Raw genomic sequence first — 24,035 nt, forward strand, 5'->3', positions numbered from 1 at the left:
TCCCCCCATCATTCTGATTAAAATAGAGAAATGACATCCAGTGCAATGAGAATGTGGGAAAAGGGGCTCTCTCACTCATCGCTAGTAGGAGGGTGAATTGTTATAATGCTTTGGGAAATAAGATGATGGTATGTGTTAATATTTGTGACATACATTCCTGCTTTGGGGAATCTATCCCATAATTCCTATAAAAGTACAAGTGTGGCAGGATGGCAGTATTGTTTGCAGTGGGAAAAAAAAGTGTGTGTGTGGGAACAACCCAAATGTCCGTCAGTAGGAGAATAAGAGAATACATTATGCATATGGGCAATATGGAATATTACATAGCTATTAAAAAAGAATGAACAAGGTTTTTCTTTTTTTAGCAGAAAGGATTACACAATACTTTAAGAGAAATCAATGTATAGAGTAATGTATACAGTTTAGCCTAATTTTGTAAAAATACAAACAAAAAACTCATTCAAAATTCTGTATATACAAGCTCTCATTGGCTGAAGATGGAACAGTTTGAGCAAGAAAATAAAGCAGTATGGGATCATAACCTGAAGTATAAAATAAATATCCATGAGTCCATACTGCTATAAATAAATGATTGAATAGTAAGTTAATAAAAGAGACAGATCTCCCATACAGAAGAATTCCAAATAATTTGTATAGCTAGTTTGCCTTCAAGGGTTGTATAGTGACTTCCTTCTAAAGAGAACATATGGAAATGGGGTGAAAAGAATAACTTTACATAAGAGAAACCTGACAAACACTGCCTCAGCCCGGTGATCAAGGTCAACATCAATAGTGACACATCATGTTGATATCATGCATTCTTAACATGATATCATGAAAATGACACTTTACCTATGTTGTCTTCCTTTAAAAACCCATATTCTCTGTCTAATCATGAGAAAAACATCAGACAAATCCCAATAGAGGAACATTCTGAAAAATACCTGACCAGTACTTCTTAAAACTGTCGTGTCATCTAAAGCAAGGGAAGTCCAAGAAACTCACAAACCAAGAGGAGCCTAAAGACATACTAAGACTAAATGTATTGTGGGACCCTAGATGGGATCCTGGAACAGAAAAAGGACATAAGGTAACAATTAAGGAAATCTAAATAAACTCTAGACTTCAGTTCAAGATAATGTATCAACATTGGTCCATTAATTGTAACAAATGTACATATTAATGTAATAATAATAAGGAAAGTGCTATAGGGTGTGTGGGAGCTCTCTGTACCAACTTCTGAGATTTTCCGTAAATCTAAAAGGTTCTAAAAAATAAAGTCTGTTTTTAAGAAGTCATATATTTGCATGTTGCTATGATTATCTAAACATATTTGTATGAATATGGAGAAAGTAGAAGCATAGACACTAGTCTGCAAACCCTAGTTACATCAAAGAGATGGAAATGGAGGGAGGTGGGAAAAGATTATTAAAATTTATTTCACCTATTAGAGCAATTGGGTACAGTATTACCTCTGAAATGCAAAAATATATGTTGAAAAATAATAATACCAATGGAGGGTAACTGTCTATGCCTTAAGGAGTCAGTGAAAATGGGGTAAAAAAATGACCATGATGCCTCTATGGTAGTGTGCTGGTTTGTATATTTATGTCCCCCAGAAAAAGCCATATTCTTTAATGCATTCTTGTAGGGGCAGACATATTAGTGTGGACTGGGTTGGAACCTATTGGTTCAGTGTCCATGGAGATGTGACCCACCCAACTGCAGGTGATAACCCTGATTGGATCATTTCCATGGAGGTGTGGTCCCACCCATTCAGTGTGGGCCTTGTTTAGTTTACTGGAGCCCTATACAAACTGAGATGAAAGGAGCTCATAGCTAGCTGGAGTTGAGACGGGGATTTTGAAGATGGCCATTGGAAGCTGATGAAGACATTTTGGAGAATGCCACTTTGAAACACAACCTGGTAGCAAGCAGATGCCAGCCACGTGCCTTCCCAGCTAACAGAGGTTTTCTGGATGCCAATGGCCTTTCTCCAGTGAAGGTACCCTTTGTTGATGGACACTTTATGGCCTTAAGACCGCAACCTTGTAACCAAATAAACCCCCTTTTATAAAAGCCAATCCATTTCTGGTGTTTTGCATTCCAGCAGCATTAGCAAACTACAACAGGTACCTTCCCATGCTGCCCTTCTGTGCCAAGTATGAAGTCACATGACCATTGTCTTCCTCAAATCTATCTCAGTAGGAATGCAATAATTCATTGAACCTGGAGCCATGAAATGGAGGGGGCCCTGATAAAGATGGAATCCTTCAGTTCTTTACTTTTCAAATAACATTTTTACTATTAATATTAGATTTAAATTTTTACTATTAAAATGTGTCCTTGAAGACAATTTGGTACACGTAAACAAGTACAAAGAAGAAAATATATAGATGGATATATAAATAATAAATTATAAAATATAAAACACCCACTATTATTATTTTTGTATGTTGCCTTCTAGGCCTGTTTCAATGCATATGTAACATTCTATTTGTTTTTAAATTTTTCTTATTTTTTATTCCTTATTTTTAAAAATAATTGCCATCCTATTATGGGTGTGAAGTGTATCTCATTGTGGGTAAATAATAGCCTTTTGTAATTCTTTTAACTGCTATTTTCAATTGGTATATCCCATTTGAATTCATAATTGCATTTATTTTTTTCTTTCTGTTCTTTCCTCCCTTATACAGGCTTACCAGAGGCCTCCTCTCTCCCTGCCACCTATTTTATTGATTCTTTCAAACCTTTCAACTAGTTTTGACAAATTGTTATTTTATTAGATTTAGATTTCAAGGTATTTAGTATTCTGTTTTCACTTTATTTCAGTTTACATGGTTCTCTTTCTAATTTATTATGTTGAATATTTAATCTTTCTTTCTTTTTCAGTAATAAAAACTTTAAGCTACATTATTTTCCCTGAGTTCAGATTTTCACAATATCTTTATAGTTTTGATATGAAGTGTTTTATTCATAAGATTATAGATAATTTGAAATTTTACTATTTATTTTTATTTATTTAGGAAAGTGTTTCTTAATTTCCAAATGGTCTCCCCCGCCCCCATATTTTGTGGCTGATTTTTTGTTTTACTGGAATAGGCTCCGAATACAGCTTATATGATCTCTATTATTTGGACTTTTACAGATTAAAAAAAAATTCTTGCATTTTTTGTTTTAAACTACAATTCATTAGTTTTTGGTATATTCACAGAATTGTGCAACTGTTACCACAGTCAATTTTAGAACATTGCATCACCTCAAAAAGAAACCTCGTATCCTTTAGCAGTCCACTCCCCCATCAGTCCTAGGCAACCACTGACCTACATTCTGTTGAATAGATTTGCCCATTCTAGACATTTCATATCAATGAAATCATTTAATATATGATCTTTTGTGATTGGCTTCTTTCACTAAGCATATTTTCAAAGTTGAACCAAGAACTGGTTTATGTTCTTGAAGAGGCTATTGCCTCTGGGTTTGTGGACTTAGCTGGCATAGGAGCTCTCTGGAGGGTTTAAGTTTCTGAAGAATAAACTTAGTGAAAACTTTTAACAGTCTCAGGTAGGGACCTGGGTATTCTTTAGGGTTTTCGGGACTACTGTTGACTTGGGCTTATCATAACTGTGGCCATTTGGCATATCTAGCTGAAGCTTGCATAGGAGTAACCTCCAGGACAGCCTCTTGGCTCTATTTGAAATCTCTTAGCCACTGAAACCTTATTCTTCTTGACTTTCTTTCTCATTTCTTTTTATGACTGAATAATATTCCAATGTATGGATATACCACATTTTGTTTATTCATTCATCAGTGGCTGGACATTTGGGTTGTTTCCACTTTTTTTTTTAATATGTTATGAATAATGCGTCTTTCTTTTTGTTTGCATTTAGCTGTTCTATTTTGAGCACCTATTTAATATGTATCGATCTCTCTGTCTATCTATCTAATCTATCTTCATTCTTTTATTTTTAATCTTTTGAGTTTCTGGTTTTGAAAGGGTAATTCAGCCTATTTATGGTATAACAGATATATTGGATTTTATTCCTTTCGTGCTGTTTTATACTTTCTATTCATTCTATTTTATCGTTTCCTCTTCTTTTCCTTACTTTTGCTGCCTTAATCAAATATCCTTACCCACCCCACCCCCGCCCTTCTCGTTATTTTAGAAGCTATATTATGCTTTTCAGTTTCACCAAGTTACCTTCCCATTTCAAACATCATAATCAAGTCTGTTCATTAACATACCACAATTACATAATGGACTAAGACTTCAGAACACATTTATTTCTCCATTATCCTCACTCTCAATACCTTCATTTTGCTGAAGTAGATTAATATTCCTAATCTAGGGTTTTAGTTGGCTTTCGTTTTAGTCATTTCATTTCTTTCTGTTTCAAGAATACTTACTTAGGGCAAACATTGCAAGTTTTTGGACATTTTTACAACTCTCTTGAGAAGAAGACTGTGAGTCTCAGGAAGGAAAGTGAATTATCCTTTAGCAAAGTCCTATTTAGCTTTTTTTTCCCCAAGAAATGATTGCCCAAACAGGTGAGCAGGATGTATGCTGGTGTTCAAGAACAGTTTTCTATTTGGGGGACTTCCTTGGCCTATGTACTCACACCCCAGCCAAGTGGCATTTGTCGAGACTCTGCAGATGTGTGCTGTGCTTCCCCCCTTCCCTACCTGGAATGTTTTCTTTCCTCCTTTTCCATTTTCCCAGGCCCTTCTCTTCTAGAACCCTTTTCTGACCCAAACCAGATGTGAGTACTTCTTCCTTTGAACCCGACAGGGCCTCTTATTTCTCTCCTGACAACTCACTGGGCCTTGCATTACTGAGGTTTGGGTATTTTCATACTTTACCCCTCTCCTCTTTTTTCTCAGTGAAAAACAAATGTATTTTACATATCTTTGTATCTTCAGCATCTAGCACAGCCCTTGGCACATAGTATTTACTGAACTGAAATGACCAGAATGTACTGTACAGTCAAGGAATCACCCTCTTAAATAGCAAAAGATGGACACTTTGATATGGTGGAGATTTTTTTTTTAGTGGGGATTTTTTGCACTTTCATTGTTGGCATCTAAGATAGAAAGTGTTCGTAGGGGAAGAATGGTCTTCATCATGCCCTAGGAATGCATATTCTGGAAAATCCCCTTTCTAAAAGCAAAACCTTCATCACTCACTGATGATGTAATAACTATCCTTCATTCAGGGCTTTGCACTCTTCTTGCTACAGGATCCTGGGAATCTTTTTAGAGGCCAAGCTTAAAAGAGTAGTGACGTGGATTTTTTTGAATCATTATCCTATTACTTCTCACTCCATCAACCAGACCCAGATCTTTAGCTCTCGGTTATGGAGGTGTCTATAGTAAGTTATAAATACTCATTTAGAAAGAACTTTCCTGCTTTTTTTTCCCCTCTCCTTTATCTCCATTTGTTCAGTAAATAGGTTTCAAGAGCTTGCCTGTGCTGGTGCTGAGATTCCTCCCTTGTGGGCTGACAGTTTAGTGAGGAATCAGACAAGTAAATAAGTAGAGTGACTGGTATTCTGATGGGGCATGAACTTGGGTTTGGGGAAGCCAGAGGTGGCTCCCCCACCCAGTCTTGGAGAATCCAGGAATGTTATTCAGAGACTCTAAGGATGAGGCAACTATGAGAACCGGGAAGAGTTAGCCAGAGATGGGTGGTGGGATTGTAGGCATGTGTTCCGGTTTGCTAATGCCACTGTTATGCAAAATACCAGAAATGGATTGGCTTTTATAAAGGGGGTTTATTTGGTTACAAATTTACAGTCTGATGGCCATAAAAATGTCCAAATTAAGGCATCAACACAAGTATACCTTCAGTGAAGGAAGGCCAGTGGTGTCCGGAAAACCTCTGTTAGCTGGGAAGACATGTGGCTGGCATCTGCTTGCTCCCAGGTTGCATTTCAAAATGGCATTCTCAAAAATGTCAGCATCAGCTTTCAACAGCCATCGTCAAAATGTGTCTCTCAGCTGCAGCACCTCCTTCTTTCTGTGAACTCTTTTATAGGCCTCCAGTGATTCAGTTAAGACTCATTGTGAATGGGTGGGGCAACACCTCCATGGAAATTATCCAATCAAAGGTCTCACCCACAGTTGATTGAGTCACATCTCCATGGAAACACTAAATCAAAGAATTCCAACCTAATCAACATTAATATGTCTGCCCCCACAAGATTGCATCAAAGAACATGGCGTTTGGGGGAACATAATACATCCAAACTGGCACAGCATGTAAGCAGAAAAAACAGCAAGTGCCCAGAGAGAGCCTGTGTATTTGAAGGATCATGATTATTTTAGAATGGTTGGAGTGTCCCAGCAAGAGATGAAGCTTTTCTGATCCTGTGTTTCATCTGTTTTAACTTCTTTTTAGAAACATATTTCTAAGGAATTAGTGGTTTAGCCATATGGCAAAACAGGCCCTCTCTTATGGTTGGTGCCAAGCAGACTTGGGTTAGCTATGGCTCCTTCAGAGCCTGGTTTTGACTTTCCAACCTGGATACTTCCTTTTTTTTTTTTTTTTTTTTTTTTTAAGTGAGGAATATAACATATTTACATAGAAGTAATCACTTTTGAAGTGCAATTTAACAAGTAGTTAGCAAATTTCCAAGAATGTTATGGGTTATAGTACCGAGTTTCAGTTATTTCCTTATTGTAAAATATAACATATATACAAAAAGGTGATAACTTTCAAATTACAATTTAACAACTAACTATATAGCAAATTTCAAAGAATGTTATGGGTTATAGTTCCACCATTTCAGTTCTTTCCTTTTAGCTATTCTAATACCCTAGCGACTAAGGAAAAGAAAATTATATAGAGATTCAGTGTTCATAATTCTTTGTTAAATTCTATCTTGTCTGCTGCTACCCCTTCCTCTAGTTTAATCACGTTCCCAATCTTCAGGGATGTCTAGGCAGTGACCACCCTAACTTGTTCATGTTGAAAAGAGGTGTCAACATTATGGGAAAAGGGGATGTGACTGGTTGATGTTCTTGAAGAGGCTATTGCCTCTGGCTTTGGGGACTCAGCTGGCATAGGAGCTCTCTGGAGGATTTAAGTTTCTGAAGAGTAAACTTAGTGAGTGAAACTTTTATACAGTCTCAGATAGGGACCCAGGTATTCTTTAGGGTTTTGGGGACTACTGTTGACTTGGGCTTATCATAACTGTGGCCATTTGGAATAGCTAGCTGAAGCTTGCATAGGAGTAACCTCCAGGACAGCCTCTCTACTCTATTTGAAATTTCTTAGCCACTGAAACCTTATTTTTGTTACCTTTCTTTTTCCCCTTTTTGTTCAAAAAGGCATTCTCAACCCCTCAATGCCAGGGTCAGCCTCATTTCCAGAATCCATGTTCCATGAATACTTTTTAAAGTGGAGGGACATCTTGATTTACTCCCAGCCATGTCCCTAGTCCTGGCACAGTGTTTGGTAGCAGTGTGAGCTCAGTCATTCCTTGGATGACTAGGATGTCCACCTAGGGCCCTGGGGCAGATAAATATTACCCTTCAGTGCATTATTGATAACTTGGTGCCCCCAAGGTGAGTCCTGGAATGTCTTTGAAGATTCAGTGGTAACTTAGTTGCAAGCCTCACCCAAAGGATTTGCTAAGGAAATCACAGAGAAGTGATACCCTTGACATTGTCAGCCAATTCCTTAAGTACTCCAGGTTAGGAATGGCCTGCTGATTTGATTTTATCTGTCTTTTAAGGCTGATCTTTGATTCAGATCCCATTCCAGCTGGACTTCCTCTCTTCTGCTTTCCTCCTCCATTACTGATGGTGCCGGATCTAATTACCTCATTACTCCTTAATTTATTTATGAAAGGGCTGAGGTTAAAGAAAAGAACAAAACTTCTGGGCCCTTTGGGAACCTTCTCTAAAAGCTCCCCGTATCTACTTTTTGCTTGATAAAACCTCCCTTTTCGGTTTCTGGCAAGATGGAATTGTTCTTACTTACAAATTTGAATAAATAAACTTCCTTCCCAGGGCTGGGTGGAGGCCAGTTGTATGGATTCAGCCTGGCCTGCAGACTCCCGATGGATCAATCAATCCATCAACAAGAGTTCATTGATCCCACAGGAAACAGCTTTCAAAACCAGAACACAGCTCCTGGGCATCCTGGCTTCCTCTTCACAACACACTCCGGGAAGATGAGCCTTTGAAATTTTTAATTTTATTACACAGTACATGGATACATTCATTTTGTATAAAAAACCTCAAAACACATAGAACTGTGTGAAATAAAAGTGAAAGGGTCTCTTCCCCTTGCATCCCATCCCACTGTTAAGAGGTTGGGCTGAATCCTTTTATTTAGATCTTTAAAGAATTCACTTAGATACACGTACTCAGATGTAAATGCAAACCTAATTTTTTTTTATAACGCTAATGAGAGCACACCATAGGTGCACTTCTGCTACTTGGTTTTTGTTTTTTTTTTTTTCATTTGACAATATGTCCTGGACATTTCCTCATGCTCTGGGACCTATCCACTCAGTCATGCAATGATTTATTTAACACGTCTTTACTGGGGGCTCACCATGTAGCCACGCACTCTACTTATTAACGATACTGACACTAAAAAATAGATTTTACATTTCGATTGAGGGAAAAGGGCATTTTCTAAGACGGCGAGCCAGGCTGAAAATCGGTCTGTAAGTCAACCCAGGAGACGTCCGGGGCGACTCCCCAGCAGAGAAAGGGGAACCCCAACACCAGAGGGTGTTGGCGAGGCGACGGCATGGGGTGGGGGGGCACGCACACGTTTCTAACCCACGCCCACGGTCTTAGAGCTGCAGAGAAGGCGCGCCGGACGCGGAGCAGTACGCGGAGGGTAGGTCCGATGGGGCGGGGCCGAGTTGCGCGCGACCCTCGGCGCGCTCGGGGAGGCCAGGGCGGGGGCTGCCTCTCTGGCCCCGGTTCCCGCGGGCTCTATGACACCGCGCAGGCTCGCGGGACGGGGAGGAGTCGGCTTGAGGGGGAGGAGACCGCTCCACACTGTGCTTCTCGCGGTGAGCCTCGCGCTTGAGCCTCTCGCGAGAATTGGGAAGTGGCGCGCCTGCGTACAGCCGTGGCGGCTGGTGGCGGTGGCAGGTCCCTTGGCGTGAGTGTGTGTGAGGACAGTCAGAGTGGAGTCCCGTGCGCCCCCACACACTCGCCACCATGAGCAGCACTTTAGCCAAGATTGCGGAGATTGAAGCCGAGGTAATGGGCGCAGCTGGCACTTCATTCTGTTTCCTCCTACTCCCCTCAGCGCGCGGCCGGGTCCCAGAGTCCCCTCAGCCCGGGCGTCAGTCTTGGGTTCACTTCTGCCCGTCCCCGACTCGCCACAGCCCGGGCTCATGTCCCCCGGCTCCCCTCAGCCCGGCCTTCCCTTCCCCCACTCCCCTCAGCCTGCGCCCGTGTTCTTCTTCAACTTGGGCCCTTGAGCCATTCCCCTTCCCAGTGTTCGATTCCTGTCCTAACCTTGTTTCTCTCAGCCGTTTCTTCTTTCTTTGATTAATCTTGAGTCCTCTCCTCTTCTCCAGCCCTGACCAAGTCACATACTTCAGTATCTTTCCTCAGCATCCCTTAGCCCCCATCTCTTCTCTGATGATCTTTCCCATAGTTTTGCTCCCAGGGATCTGGAAGTAAATAGACAATTATGTGGTGGCAGTTGATTCATCCTGGATTCTATTGCCTGAGGGGCTCAGAGCTCTTTAAAGTAAGGAAAGCCATGACCCTGTATAAGATGGGGCTTCTGAGGTACGAGCAGTAGAAAGGAGTCAGCAGATGGATTTTAGTCTAGTATGAGGACACTAATTGAAATGACCTTCCCTTTGAGCTTCGGTTGTTTGCTCTGGGATGAGGGAACGGTATGGATGATGGAGAGAATTAATTTATACCATCTTTAAGTGTGAGTAAAACGGACTTACTGACATTGGTAGCGCCTAGAAATAAACATACTCTCAAAGCTGGAGGAGCATTTATTCTGGATTTTTTTTGCCTTGTGGGAACAGCTTCTGATTTACAGCTATGATTCCTCCCATATAGATGGCTCGGACTCAAAAGAACAAGGCCACAGCACATCACCTAGGGCTGCTTAAAGCTCGCCTTGCTAAGCTTCGCCGGGAACTCATTACTCCAAAAGGTGGTGGTGGTGGTGGACCTGGAGAAGGTTTGTGTTTTTCTTCAACTTTTATTTTTGGTGTAAATTCTATCAAAATAATACACAGATGTGGTTTCAAAAATAATTTAAGCATTTATATCAAAGTAGATTTGTATTTTCTAGGCTCAAATTATCATTTTTTTAAATTTTGAAATAACTTCAAAATTTACCGTGTAGTTGAAGAAATAATACAAAATCCATTCAGAGAATTCCAAAATACCCGTCTCTGCCCGCAGATATCCAGTTAAGCTCAAATTCTTGAATTGTTTTTTTTTTTCTTTCTGCTGGTTTTAAAGGCAAATGAATATTGTACAAGTGAACTGAATTTCTAATAATTTAAATCATGCCTGATCCATAATTTATTTAAATTGTTTATATAAATATGTAAATATATACCATGCAACCACATTAAAAAAAAAAAGTAAAGAAATTGATGCAAAGGGAGAATGAAGGTAAGAAGAATAAGTTGAAGCCAAGAGAGATAAGGTGAAGACCAAAAGGACAGCCATAAGGTTTGTACACTTGCTAAAGAAGAGCTACAAATTTGTCTCTGAAATTGTTTGCAGCTACTGTTAAAAAAGAAAGCACAATCAGTTACACAGTTTTCAGGGTTTGTAAGACAGAGATGATACCTACTTTTTAGATCCAGTATTATATACTGTTTGGGCCTAAAAATTACAGGTACTGGAAAGGTATATAGCAGTTTAAGTACAATAGGAATAAAGTTTTTATATCAAACATCGCATTGAATGTTGTAAATTGCTACTTGGGGGGTTTTGTGTGCTTAAGTTATACTCTAGAGGTAAACTGTGAAAAGTTGGGCCTAGAGGGATAGGCAGCCAAAATGTGAAAGGATTACATGAGCCTCACTGTTGCCAGTGCTTCTAGGGATAACTCTGCTCCTCTCTTTGATATTTATTGATGCTTTAGGTTTTGATGTGGCCAAGACAGGTGATGCTCGAATTGGGTTTGTGGGTTTTCCATCTGTGGGGAAGTCAACACTGCTCAGTAACCTGGCAGGAGTGTATTCCGAGGTGGCAGCCTATGAATTTACTACTCTGACCACTGTGCCAGGCGTCATCAGATACAAAGGTGCCAAGATCCAGGTGAGTCAGGCCTACAGGCCAGGGAAGAGAAGAAATCAAGAAGCCACTGTATGCCAGGTCTGATATTTGATCTACCAGACCCTTGCTATTTAGCAGGAAAGATGGAGAAATACATAAATATGATATTACAGTGGGATTGTGCCTGTGAAAACACAGAGAATGAAGGGACTAATTTTTCTCTAGGAGATAGGAGAGGAAAGTCTGTTGAGACAAAGAATGCTTCATGTAGAAAGTGACATTGTAGGTGGGCCTTGATATTTGATGAGAATTTCACCAGGTAGAGAAGAAAGAGGAAAGGACATATCAGGCTGCAGTAATGGTGAACAGCTTGGTGTGAGCTTAGTTGTGGGATAGGCAGTGGGGTGGGTTTCTCCATTGTAAAATTATCTTTCTGTTTGTAGTTAATAAATATCATGGAAGATTTACTTTGAGATGACGCAAATCCTATTTCTCCTTAAACTCTTTTTTTAATGCATTTTTTTATTGTGAGCTTCAACACATATATGTAACAGTGATAACTTTCAAGGTACAATTTAACAAGTAGAGAACAAACTTCAGAGAAATGTCATGGGTCACAATTCCACAACTTCAGCTATTTCCATTATTGTGAAGTATAACATACATACAGAAGGTGTTAACTTTTGATGTATAGCTCAATTATCAGTTATATAGGTAATTTCAAAAGTTCTTATGGGTTACAGTTCCCCAGCTTCAATTCTTTCTTATTATGCAATATAGGGTATATACAGAGAGGTGAAGACTTTCAAAGCACCATTCAATGAGTAGTTGTAGAGCAGATTTTAAAGGATGTTATAGGGTACAGTTCCACCATGTCATTTACCTCCTTTTAGCTGTTCCAACACCCCAGCATCTAAAATATGTATATGGTTATATAAAGTATCAGTATTCATAGACCTTTGTTAAATCTTATCTTGTTTATTACTACCCCTTCCTCTCACTTAATCTTTTTCTTCATCTTCAGGGTTGTTTAGGCAGTGAGCACCCTAACTTGTTCATATTGAAAGGGGGTGTTGACAGTATGGGGAAGTGGGCTGCATCTGATAGCTGATCTTAGAGAGGCTGTTGCCTCTGGACTTTAGGACTTGTCTGGTATAGGGACACTCTGGTGGATTTAAGTTTCTGAGACATAAAACTTAGTGCATCTTTATTATAGGCTATTGGTAGGGACCTAGGTGTTTGGGGGCTACTTTTGGTAAGGGCATGGCATGCTGTGGCCAATTGGGATGTCTAGCTGGAGCTTGGAAAAGAGAAACCTCCAGGATAGCCTCTCAGCTCTATTTGAGATCTCTCAGCCACTGTGACCTCAACTTGTTACCTTTCTTTTTTTCTCCCTTTTGGTCAAGTAGGCATTTTCAGTCCCTCACTGCCAGGGCCAGGCTCATTTCTGGGAGTCATGTCCCTCGTGGTGGGGGGAGGTTAATGAATTTATATACCGAGTTGGGCTTAGGGAGAGAAAGGCCACATCTGAGCAACAAAGAGGTTGCCTGGAGACACTTCTTATAATTATAGGAGGGCTCAGCCTTTTATTTACAACCCTAAATTTCACAAGAGCAAGTCTCAAGTCAAGGGCTTGATTTATTAAGTAGTAGGTTCCTAACTTGACTTAATATATATTCTATCCCAAGATAAATGGTCAGTACTTATCTTTACTTAGTTGTACAATCATCACTCTAAACTTTGAACAATTATCATAACATAATACGTCCCAGAGCTCTTATCAGCCGCTAATTATTCATCCCGAGTATTATTGTAGAGTTGGTAAGATATTCCTATTAAATATAGTCATTATTACATAATAGGTAGTTTTTCCATACCACTCTGTTGTTAACCCTCTGCAGCAGTGTCATACCTTATAAGTATATCATGCTAACACTTATTTAGGTTTGTGGTGCTAGTCTTTGTTTTTTATTTGTCAGATCTATTTTTTTCCTTTTTCTCTTTATATCCTTTAAGTTACTCTTACTAATACTCTTCAGTTCTTTGCCCTTCTGCAGGCCTCTCTCTCCTTTTCTTCTCAGCCAGTAGGGCTCCCTTTAGTATTTCTTGTAGGACAGGTCTCTTGTTAACAAATTCTCTCAGTATTTGTTTGTGAAAATTTTAAGTTCTTCCTAAGTTTTGAAGGAGAGATTTGCTGGATAAAGAATTCTTGGCTGGCCATTTTTATCTTTCAGAATTTAAAATATGTCATATCACTGTCTTCTTGCCTCCATGGTGCCTGCTGAGTAGTCAGTACTTAGTCTTATGTTGTTTCCCTTGTATGTGGTGAATCGCTTCTCTCTTGATGCTTTCAGAGCTTTCTCCTTCTCTTCAGCATTTGACAGTCTGATCAGAATATGTCTCGGAGTGGGTTTATTTGGATTTATTCTATTTGGTGTTCATTGGGCATCTTTGATTTGCATATTTATGTTGTTTAGAAGAGTTGGGAAGTTTTCCCCAACAACGTCTTCAGATTCTCTTCGAGCTCTTTACTCTTCTCTTTGCCTTTTGGAAGCCCAGTGATTCTTACATTGTGTGCTTCATGTTGTCCATCATTTCTCTGGGATCCATTTCAAATTTTTAAATTTTTTTCTCCATTTGTTCTTTTGTGCTTTTGCAATCCATCGCCCTGTACATGAGTTCCCTAATTAGTTCCTGTGTCTCTTCACATCTGCTTTTATGTGTTTCAAGACTATTTTAAATTTCATCAACAATATCTTTTATTTCTATCAGATCCACTATATTTTTACTTACTCTTGCAAATTCTTCTTTATGCTCTTTTAGAGTCTTCTTCATGTCCTTTATATCCTGAGCCATGACATTGATGTTTGTGTGTACTTCTTTGATTAATTGCTCCAAGTTCTGTGTCTCCTCTGGCTTTTTAATTTGGATGTTTGGGTTATCCATAGCTTCTGGTTTCTTTGTATCCTTTATAATTTTCTGTTGTTTTTGGCCTTTTGGCATTTGCTTATTTTGATAGGGTTCTTTTAGGATTTGCAGGATTATTTGAACATTTATCTATAATTTGGCAGAGCTACAGCTTGATAGAGTACACTTTCCCTGGCCTACCAGCAGATGGTGCTCTTGAGCCACCTCTTACCCTCAAGCCAGTTCTCCCCCAACTCCATCTGTGCGCTGAGTGGTGGTCCAAACTGTGTGGGAGTCCAATCAGTGCACCAATTTTCCTTGTGCGTTGGGGGGCCATGCCCTGCGCAGTTTGGCAGGGAGTCCACTCCAGGACACAGAGGTCCCTGCTGTTCCCAGGGCTGCAGGTGTAGTACTCTGCAGAGCTGTGTGTTCACTTTCCAGCTCAAATGGCCCACAGTTCCTGTCTGCTGTGCACCCATGAGTCCCTGGGATTGGAGGAGGGCTCTTGGCATTTCCGTGCAGTGCCCTTGCCTCTAGGCTGGGCACACTGCAGGCTTGCGTGGAGGAAGAGTAGATGCTGTCGCAAACCCGCCAAATCCCAGATTCCCTCAAGGAAGCTCTTGGCCGCGGGGCTGTGAACAGTTGTCTCCCAGCCAGCTGCGAAGATTGCTGCACAGAGTGTGGAAAGCTGCATCCTTCCACACTTGTCTGCCTGGTCCAACTGCATGGGGACTCTTGGCCGTGGGTCTGTGAAGGGTTATTACCTGATCCATGTGTTGAAGAGGTTGCCCATGTGTGGAAGGCTGCTCCCCTCCACACTGGTCAGCCAGCTCCAACTACCCTGTTCCCCGGTGACGTTCCAGGCCTAACACTTTACCGGTCTTAAATGCAGTCTCTCGGCATCTCCAAATACATGCTGCCTAGCCAGTGGAACCCTGGAACTGCTGTTCTGGAGCGCTTTCTGAGCTTTTTCTAGTGTTTTTCATGGAGGAGAATTTTGCTTTGTCTCTCCTAATCCACCATCTTCCCAGAAGTCCCAATATTCACTCTTAAACTTGATATCCTATAACTTAATTACTTGAACAAAACTTATGTCATATGATAAGGGAATAAGATAGAGAAGAAAACAAAGATACTTGCTTTATGTACAAATACAAACATACTCATAACAAAACAAGGAAGAAGTATAACATTTCTTCGTTTCTGTGACTGATCATGTGGTCACAGTTCATATTTATCACTACCTTCTTCCTCAACCCATTCCATGTTCCCTTTGTCCTCAGCAAGCATCTCAGCTGGCCATGGTTCTTTGCCTGGTGGAGTGACCCAAATCTTCATTCCTGAAGTTTCTGGCTATTGTTAGTCTAGCCTGGATTGGGTTGTTGCAATTTTCCATTGACTTTAATCACAGGGCATGGTAGTTCTAAGGGATACCATAGGGGATCTCCTGTACTCCAGGAAAACCCTTCTTTACCTCCATTGTGTAGGATCAATCACCCCAGCCAGTACAGTAATCCCGTTCCTTGCCTGTTGATTCAGAGGCATGAGAAGCCCAAAGTAGCCAGTCTTAACTACCCGTTCAATAGAATCATTGTTGTGTCTCCTGGTGGGAGCACTCCTCCTTTTGAAACTAAGACCTGTAGACCAGCAGAGCTGAAAGTTGCAAGGACAGGATGCAGAAATTTTTCTAATGGATCACTAGGGGTGATAGTGTGTAGTGCCACTCCCATTAACACCCCTTGATTTCTGAACACATGAATCTTGGCTATGGGAGAAGGAGCACCATAGAGTGGGCACTGAATTTGAACATGCATAGCCTCCTGGAGAACATTGTCCCAGCCCTGCAGGGTATTGCCATGTAGTTGGTGCTGAAACTGAGTCTTCAAAAGGCCATTCTGCCGTTTATCAACTCAGGTGCCTCTGGATGATGGGGAACATGTGAGACCAGAGAATTCCATGAGAATGTACTGCATTTCATTTGCTGTGATGCGGGTTCCTTGATCAGAAGCAATGCTGTGTGGAAAACCATGACCGTGGATAAGGCATTCTGTAAGCCCATGGATGGTAGTTTTAGTGGAAGCATTACATGCAGGGCAGGAAAACCCATTATCCGGAGTATGAGTCTATTCTAGTTAGAACAAATCGCTGCCCCTTCCATAGTGGAAGTGGTCCAGTTAATCAACCTGCCACCAGGTAGTAGGCTGATCACCTCAGAGAATGGTGCCATGCTGGGGACTGAGTGTGGGTCTCTGCTGCTGGCAGATTGGGCACTCAGCAGTGGCTGTAGCCAGGTTGGCCTTCGTGAGTGGAAGTCCATGGTGCTGTACCCGTGTATAACCTCCATCTCTACCACCATGGCCACTTGGTTCATGAGCCCAGTGGGCAGTGATATGAGTGGCTGGGGAAAGAGGCTGGCTGGTTTCCACAGAGCAGGTCATCGTATCCACTTGTTTTTTAAAACCTTCCTCCGCTGAAGTCACCTTCTGATGAGCATTCACATGGGACACAAATATCCTCATGTTTTTTGCCAACTCAGAAAGGTCTATCCACATACCTCTTCCCCAGACCTCTTTGTCACCAATTTTCCATTCATGCTCCTTCCAAGTCCCTGATCATCCAGCCAAAGCATTAGCAACAGCCCGTGAATCAGTATACAGATGCACCTTTGGCCAGTTCTCCTTCTAAGCAGAAGGAACAGCCAGGTGCACTGCTTGAAGTTCAACCACTGGGAGGATTTCCTCTCACCATTGTTCTTCAGGGACATCCCAGAAAGGGGCTGCAGTGCTGCACCTGTCCACTTTCGGGTGGTGCCTGCATATCGTGCAGAACCATCTGTATATCAGACCTGAGTTTTCTCTTCCTCAGTCAGTGACTGTAAGGAACTCCCCAAGAGACCATAGTTCTGGGCTGGGAAAGAGAAGGTAAGGTGGCAGGAGTGGGGCCCATGGGCATTTGGACCACTTCCTCATGCAACTTACTTGTGCCTTCAGGACCTGCTCGAGCCCTGTCTCGTATATACCATTTCCATTTTATGTTGGGGTGCTGCCGTGCATGCCTAACTTTATGGCTTGGTGGGTCAGACAATACCCAGCTCATGATAGGCAACTCAGGTCTCATGGGGACTTGGTGGCCCATGGTTAAGCATTTGGTCTGTACTAAGGTTCAGTAGCAGGCCAAAAGCTGTTTCTCAAGGAGAGTAGTTATCTGCAGAGGATGGCAAGGCTTCACTCCAAAATCCTAAGGGACTGTGTTGTGATTCTCCTATAGGGGCCTGCCAGAGGCTTCAGATAGCATCTCTATTTGTCACTGACACTTTCAGCTCCACTGGATCAGCTGGGTCATATGCTCCAAGTGGCAGAGCAGTTGCACAGCAGCCTAGACCAGTCGCAGAGCCTCCTCTTGTTCCGGTCCCCACCCAAAACAAGAAGATTTTCTGTTCACTTGGTAAATTGGCCGTAGTAGCACACCAAAAGGAAAATGTTGTGTCCAAAATCCACAGAGGCCAGCTAAGCTGTTTGCTTATATTTTGGTTGTAGGAGGGGCCAGATGCAATAGCTTATCTTTCACCTTAGAAGGGATAGCTCAACATACCCCACACCACCAGATACCTAGAAATTTCACTGACATGGAAGGCCCCTGTATTTTTGTTGAATTTATCTTCCATCCTCTGACTTGCAAATGCCTTACCAGTAAGTCTAGAGTAGTTTCTACTTCTTCCTCACTAGGTCCAGTCAGCATATCATCAATATAATGGATCATTGTGATGTCATGTGGGAGGGAGAAGTGATCAAAGTCCCTGCAGACAAGATTATGACATAGGGCTGGAGAGTTGATATACCCCTGGGATAGGACAGTGAAGGTATACTGCTGGCCTTACTAGCTGAATGCAAATTGTTTCTGATGGTCTTTACTAATAACGATTGAGAAAAAGACATTTGCCCAATCAGTAGCTGCTTACCAGGTACAAGAAGATGTGTTGATTTGCTCAAGCAGTGATACCACATCTGTAACAGCAGCTTCAGTTGAAGTCATCTCCTGTTTAAGTTTATGATAATCCACTGTCATCCTTCAAGACCCATCTGTTTTCTGCACAGGCCAAATAGGAGAATTGAATGGTGATATAGTGGGAATCACCACCCTTGCGTTCTTCAAGTCCTTAAGAGTGGCACTAATCTCTGCAGTCCCTCCAGGAATCTGATATTCTTCTGATTTACTATTTTATTAGGTAGGGGAAGTTCTAGTATCTTCCACTTGGCCTTTCCTACCATAATAGCCCTTACTGCATTAGTCAGGGAACCAATGTGGGGATTCTGCCAGTTGCTGAATATGTGTATTTTAATTATATATTATGAAACTGGGGAAATAACCATAGAATGGGTCTGGGGACCCACTGTGAGATGGACTTGAGCTAAAACTCCATTAATCATAAAGAGAGATATTGTATGTTACCACTAATGTGAATTCAGTGAAAAATGTAAAATAAATGTTTTATATTGTAGAATGTAGTGGAACTAGAGATAGACAGCAACTAGTGAAGGGGGAACAATAATCTAATAAGAACAGATAAGCTGTTATTGAGGGTAATCTTAATGTTACGGGAATGCTCAGGAATGATTATGGTTTGTAAATTTTCTTGGTTACTGTAGGAACATGTTGGAAGCAATGTAGTTATTTTATGTTTTTCTTATTCCTTTGTTTTGTTTGTGTGAAATGTTTTTTTTTATTTTTTTTTATTTTTTGATAGATAAAGTTAAAAAAAAAATCTCCATTGATCACGGGACCTCCATAAGTCCCTACTCTGACTTGGTGGACAGAGTGATGTTTTGGGTCTCCTAGAATCAGTGTCACTTCTGAGCCAGTGTCTCATAATCCCTAAATATCTGATCATTTCCTGTCCCCCAATGCACAGTTACTCTGGTAAAAGGTCATAGGTCTCCTTGGGAAAGGCTGGGAGGAAGATTAACAGTGTGAATTTTTTTGGCAATTTAACAGGGTTCTTCCCCAAGGGTACCTGGTCTCCCCCTTATTCAAGGGACTTTGTGTCTGTAAACGGTCTCAAGTCTTGGAATTAATTAAGGAGCCATGACTCTCTGTTTTTGTAATTCAAGTTAGGCTTTTGTTCACTTGACCTAGAACTCTTCTGCTTATACAGATCAGACAAGAATTTAGTAGATTGCCCATCTATTTTACTTCTAGGTAACCCATGATCTACTAGCCATGCATCTCTGCGAATCAGATGAGTTTGACTAACTGTGTTGAGCCTGCTGTCCATTATGGTAGCCATGTCCCACCCCCCTACCCCCCATCTTTGGTGATTAAGTCCTGCCACATGACTTCTGCCAACTCGGGATCCGATCATCCTCATTGTGTTTAAGGATTCCAGTTCAGTGACTTGCCATGGTAATAGCTGACCTACAGAGAAGGGTGACTACAGAGCTCTTCAGGGATGATGGAGCTTGTCTCATAAATTTATTCCTCACAGTCCTGGTAAAAGGTGTGTCCTCTGGACATTCCTAGGGTGTGTGAGCCAGTCTTCCACTCTAACATTTCTATCTCTCTAAACCTTTGGATCCCTTCAGTTACATTATACCAGGGCAGTTCTGGCATTTCAATCTCAGGTAATGTTGGCCACCTTTTGGTCCATGCTTTAGCCAACTGCCCAGACAAACTGTTGATGCCCTTTCTAACCCCTCGAGCTACAACACTGTATGTAGAATCTCTGCTTACTGGGCTCATGTCAATAAATTCAGCCTGATCCAGCTTTATGTTCTTCCACCATTATCCCATACCCCTGATATCAGTTGCCACACATAATCCCCTCATTTCTGTCTAAATAAATTGGAAAAGTCAGGCAGTTCTTTTGTTGGAGTCTAGTGTACCTCTTCATGGGTCACACTTTGTACCTCACCTTTTAGGGCCTGTTGGGACTTTAGTCTACTAATGGGTCTGGAACAAAAGGTAGTGGGGGTGGGTCATGAAAAGAATTAGAAGTGTCTTTTAAGCCAGTTACCTGAGGGCATTTCCTTGCAATTTCATCTGGTGATACAGGATTAGTCTCTCCTGATAGAGGAGTGAGGATTGTTTCTCCAGGGGAGGTGGTTACAGGTTTAGCAGGCACTGAAGAGTTAATCTCTTCAGGTGGAGGTTGGATGGCACACTCCTCAGGGCAGACTAGAGGTTGGGAAGCTGTTTTCCCAAGGCAGGCTGGTGTTTGGGTAAGTGTCTCCTCAGGGCAGACTGGAGATGAGGCAGCTGTTTCCTCAGGATAGACTATTACAGGTTTATCCAGTGAAAACTCAGCAGAATCTAGGGTTTCAGTGTCCCCACTGCCGTCATTATCAACCCCCTATGTTCCCATCCCAATTTTCAGGATCTCTTTCCTTTCCAATCAGTGTGTTAACTTTAACAGCCGACACTCTGCAAGGTTGAGAATTTAGTTGAACGTTGTAGATCTGCTACTCACACAATGAGACTTGGTCTGGTTTTCGGAGATCGCAAGTCTGGGGCCACGGGAAATAAGATTTTCTTTCAGGGTACATATAGAAACTAACAACTTTCATATAGCGTTGAAGCTGCAAATTTGAAGCCTTCAGTTTATCCCCTTCTTTTGTAATTGTATCCAGCATATCTAGGAACAACCAGCCATCATCATTATTCTTTTAATGCCATAAAACTCTTTTAAGGTGTTAAAAGATACTGTCACCCAGAGCCTTTCCTCGTATAAGCATATGATTAGTGCAATCAAATGGTAATATTTTGTTTGTTTCTATTGCCACCTCCCACCATGGACTGTCAGTGCCATTTTGTTTATTGGAAATAGTCATTAATGCCTTTGAATCTAATCAGAGTAGAAAACCAATTGCAAAAACTCATTTGTAAGATTCTGTTTCTCAAGAGTCACTGCTAGTACCAAAGCTGTATTAGTCAGGGTTCTCTAGGGAAACAGAACCAACAGGAGACATCTGTAAATAGTATGAGATTTTATAAAAGTCTCATGCAACTATAGGGTTACATGAGTTTAAATTCCATGGGGCAGGATGCACACTGGACTCCGATGAACTGAAGTAGAGACAAAAGTTATCTCTTTTGACTACTGAAGTTGTCACCCCTCCCTTTTTAAAAGCCTTGAACTGATTAGATTAAACATGTCTCACGAAGACACTCCCCTTAGCCGACTGCAGATGTAATCAGCCATAGATGCAATCAACTTACTAAGTCCACGAAATACCCTCGCAGCAACAGATAGGTCAGTGCTTGCTTGACCAACAACTGGATACCATCATTTGGCCAAGTTGACACATGAACCTAACCATCAAAGGGGTATTTGCAGAGGACTCAGTATTATGTGAATGTCGATACCTAGATATTATCTACCATAAGTAATTTGTGTAGAGGCTCAACTCTGAAAATTAAGGGAACATTGAAAAATATTAAGTAGAATATTGGATTTGGCCACAAAATCCTTGGGGGTGTAATCTTAGCTGTAGCTTTGATTTTTTAGGACTGTAACTTTGGGTAAGTTACTTTAACTTCTATGAACCTCAGCTAATATCCTTATCTCACAGGGTTGTTAGGCAGTTTTAAAGTATATAAATTTATTGGATACTTTGTAAACAATATTCACATACCTTCTGATATGGAAGATTGGATTTGGAGCTCCTAAATTTTGGATACTTGAAGGGAAATAAATCATTCTCTATCATCTGTTTAGATTTCTAATGTTTTTTCCTTTCTTCTTCTTCCCTGTATGTTAATCTTGCAGCTTCTGGATCTCCCAGGTATCATTGAAGGTGCCAAGGATGGGAAAGGTAGAGGCCGTCAAGTCATTGCAGGTGAGTAGTTCAGGGCCCCATCCCTCTTAACGTTCCCCCCTTCCCCAATTTGCAACTACTTTCTACTCTTTGGCTGTTCCTTCTAGTTTTTACCTACCTATTTATATACATTACATCACTATTTCATGATTAACCAATTTTAGATATTTATTGGCTTCATGTTATGGTAGAGAATTAGTTTCCTTACATCCCATGCTCCTTCCTCCCTTCTTTCAAAGAAATTGTAATACAGTGTTTAGTTAACTCATCAGTCTTGGTTTACATTATTATGTAATGGCTATGTAACTTTTGTTCAGTGCTGTGGTAATTCCCCTTACTTGGGATTATTTATTTAGTAGGTTAGTAGGACTTGAAGACTGTATCATAGTGAAGGACATAGTTTTACCTGACTTCTCACTGGAGTAGAATTCAGAACTTGAAGGGACCTTAGAGAGTAATAGTCCAGATCCCCATTTAAGGAGAAAGAATAAAGACAGGACAAGTGAAGTGCTTCGGTCCATTGTCATACTGTTCATGGCAGATTCAGAGCTCAGATCTGACTCCAAGTGTATGCCTTTCCTTCTTTTCTTTTTTAAAATAAAATATTATAAAAGGCTGATAATAAATTATGACAGTCTACTGCCCATCCCTCTTAACATGCCCTCCTCCCCCAGTTTGCAACTACTTTCAACTCTATGGCTGTTCTTCTAGTTTTTACCTACATATTTATAAATATTATATTACATCACTGTTTCATGATTAACCAATTTTAGTTATTATTTATTGGCTTCATGTTATGGTAGAGAGTTAGTTTTCTTACATCCCATACTCCTTCTTCCCTTCTTTCAAAGAAGTTATGATACAGTTTTTAGTTCATTATTAGTCATGGTTTACGTTATTGTGTAATGGCTATGTAACTTTTGTTCAGGGCTGCGATTAGTAGTGTACTATGACTTGGTTTCTTTTCTTTTAAAACCTTGTGTTTTTTTTTATGGAGTTAATAATTGGCTCATTTTAAAAAAAGTGTTGCTAATATTTTTAAATGTTCCAACAGATTTGTCAGTGTCTATCAGTCAATATTTTTTCCTGGATATTTAAATACAGTTCAAATACAATTTATTGAGGTCATTCTTTTCCTGCAGCCCTCTTCTGCAACCTTTGTCTTTGTGCTTGTATCTAGATTGGTTGTGTTCTAGGCCAGCTCTGTCCAATAGAACTTTCTTCAATAATGAATATGAGTATGTGCTGTTCAATATGGTAGAGCCTAGCCACATGTGGCTGTTGAGCCCTTGGAATGTGCTAGTGCAGTTCAGTTCCTGAACTTTGTATTAAATTAAATTTTAATTAATTTAAATTTAAATAGCCACAAGTGGCTAGGAGAGTTTGTATTGGACATTGCAAACGTTTGCATTGCTGTCAACCTGAGATTTTCTTGTTACTTGTGTAGAATCCACTATTTCCTAGGGGCAGTGTCTTAATTATTTTGAGTTATTTTGTTGTTTTGCTAAAACATATTCTTTCTACCTTCCTTAGAAAAGGTTAGTGATGGGTAAATTTTCTTAAGTCTTTGCATGTTTGTAAGTATTTTTATTCTACCCTTACACTTAATTATTAATTTGGGTATTTGTAAGATTATAGGTTAGAAGTCATTTTCTTTCAGGATTTTGAAGAATGCTAGCTACCGTTATTACTATTGAGTCCAGTGCTATTATGATTTTTTTTGTTTGTTTTGGAAAATAACGCCCCCTCTGAAGCTGTTATATGCTACTTCAACAAGTTGTGTTTTGGTTTGGGTTGTGTTGTTGTTGTTGTTTTTCATTCATTTTGCTGTATATTTTTAATATCTAAGACTTTGTTCCTGTTCTCTAATTGCTCCTTTTAGAGCATCTTGTTTTTTTTTTCATGGATGCATTGTCTTCTCTTGGACTCTTACTTGTTCTTGTCAAAGACATCTGGAACTTAATCCTTTTCAAATCTTCTGTCAGTTCATTGTCTGCATTTGTCTTGAGAGAGTTACATAGTTGATTACTCCCTCCTTCTTGAGAAATTTGCTTCACTTGGTCTGTGCTTCTTCCTGATCTC

The 24,035-nt window shown here is 40.5% G+C and overlaps 1 protein-coding gene across 4 annotated transcripts in view; it reads left to right on the forward strand.

Moving 5' to 3' along the window:
* The window catches only part of DRG1 (developmentally regulated GTP binding protein 1), a 172,840-nt gene that overhangs the window by 133,624 nt on the left and 15,181 nt on the right, over positions 1-24,035 (forward strand). For 3 of the 4 annotated variants that reach the window (XM_037817169.1, XM_037817170.1, XM_037817171.1), the window contains 3 exons: positions 10,057-10,180; positions 11,102-11,277; positions 21,905-21,974. In XM_037817169.1, the coding sequence (XP_037673097.1) occupies positions 10,057-10,180; positions 11,102-11,277; positions 21,905-21,974 (370 nt within the window). Of the gene's footprint in view, positions 1-9,073; positions 9,229-10,056; positions 10,181-11,101; positions 11,278-21,904; positions 21,975-24,035 lie in introns of those variants that run through there. The other variant, XM_037817168.1, reaches the window with a different exon arrangement.

This window comes from Choloepus didactylus, chromosome 23, assembly GCF_015220235.1.
Source record: "Choloepus didactylus isolate mChoDid1 chromosome 23, mChoDid1.pri, whole genome shotgun sequence".
NCBI lineage: Eukaryota > Metazoa > Chordata > Mammalia > Pilosa > Megalonychidae > Choloepus > Choloepus didactylus.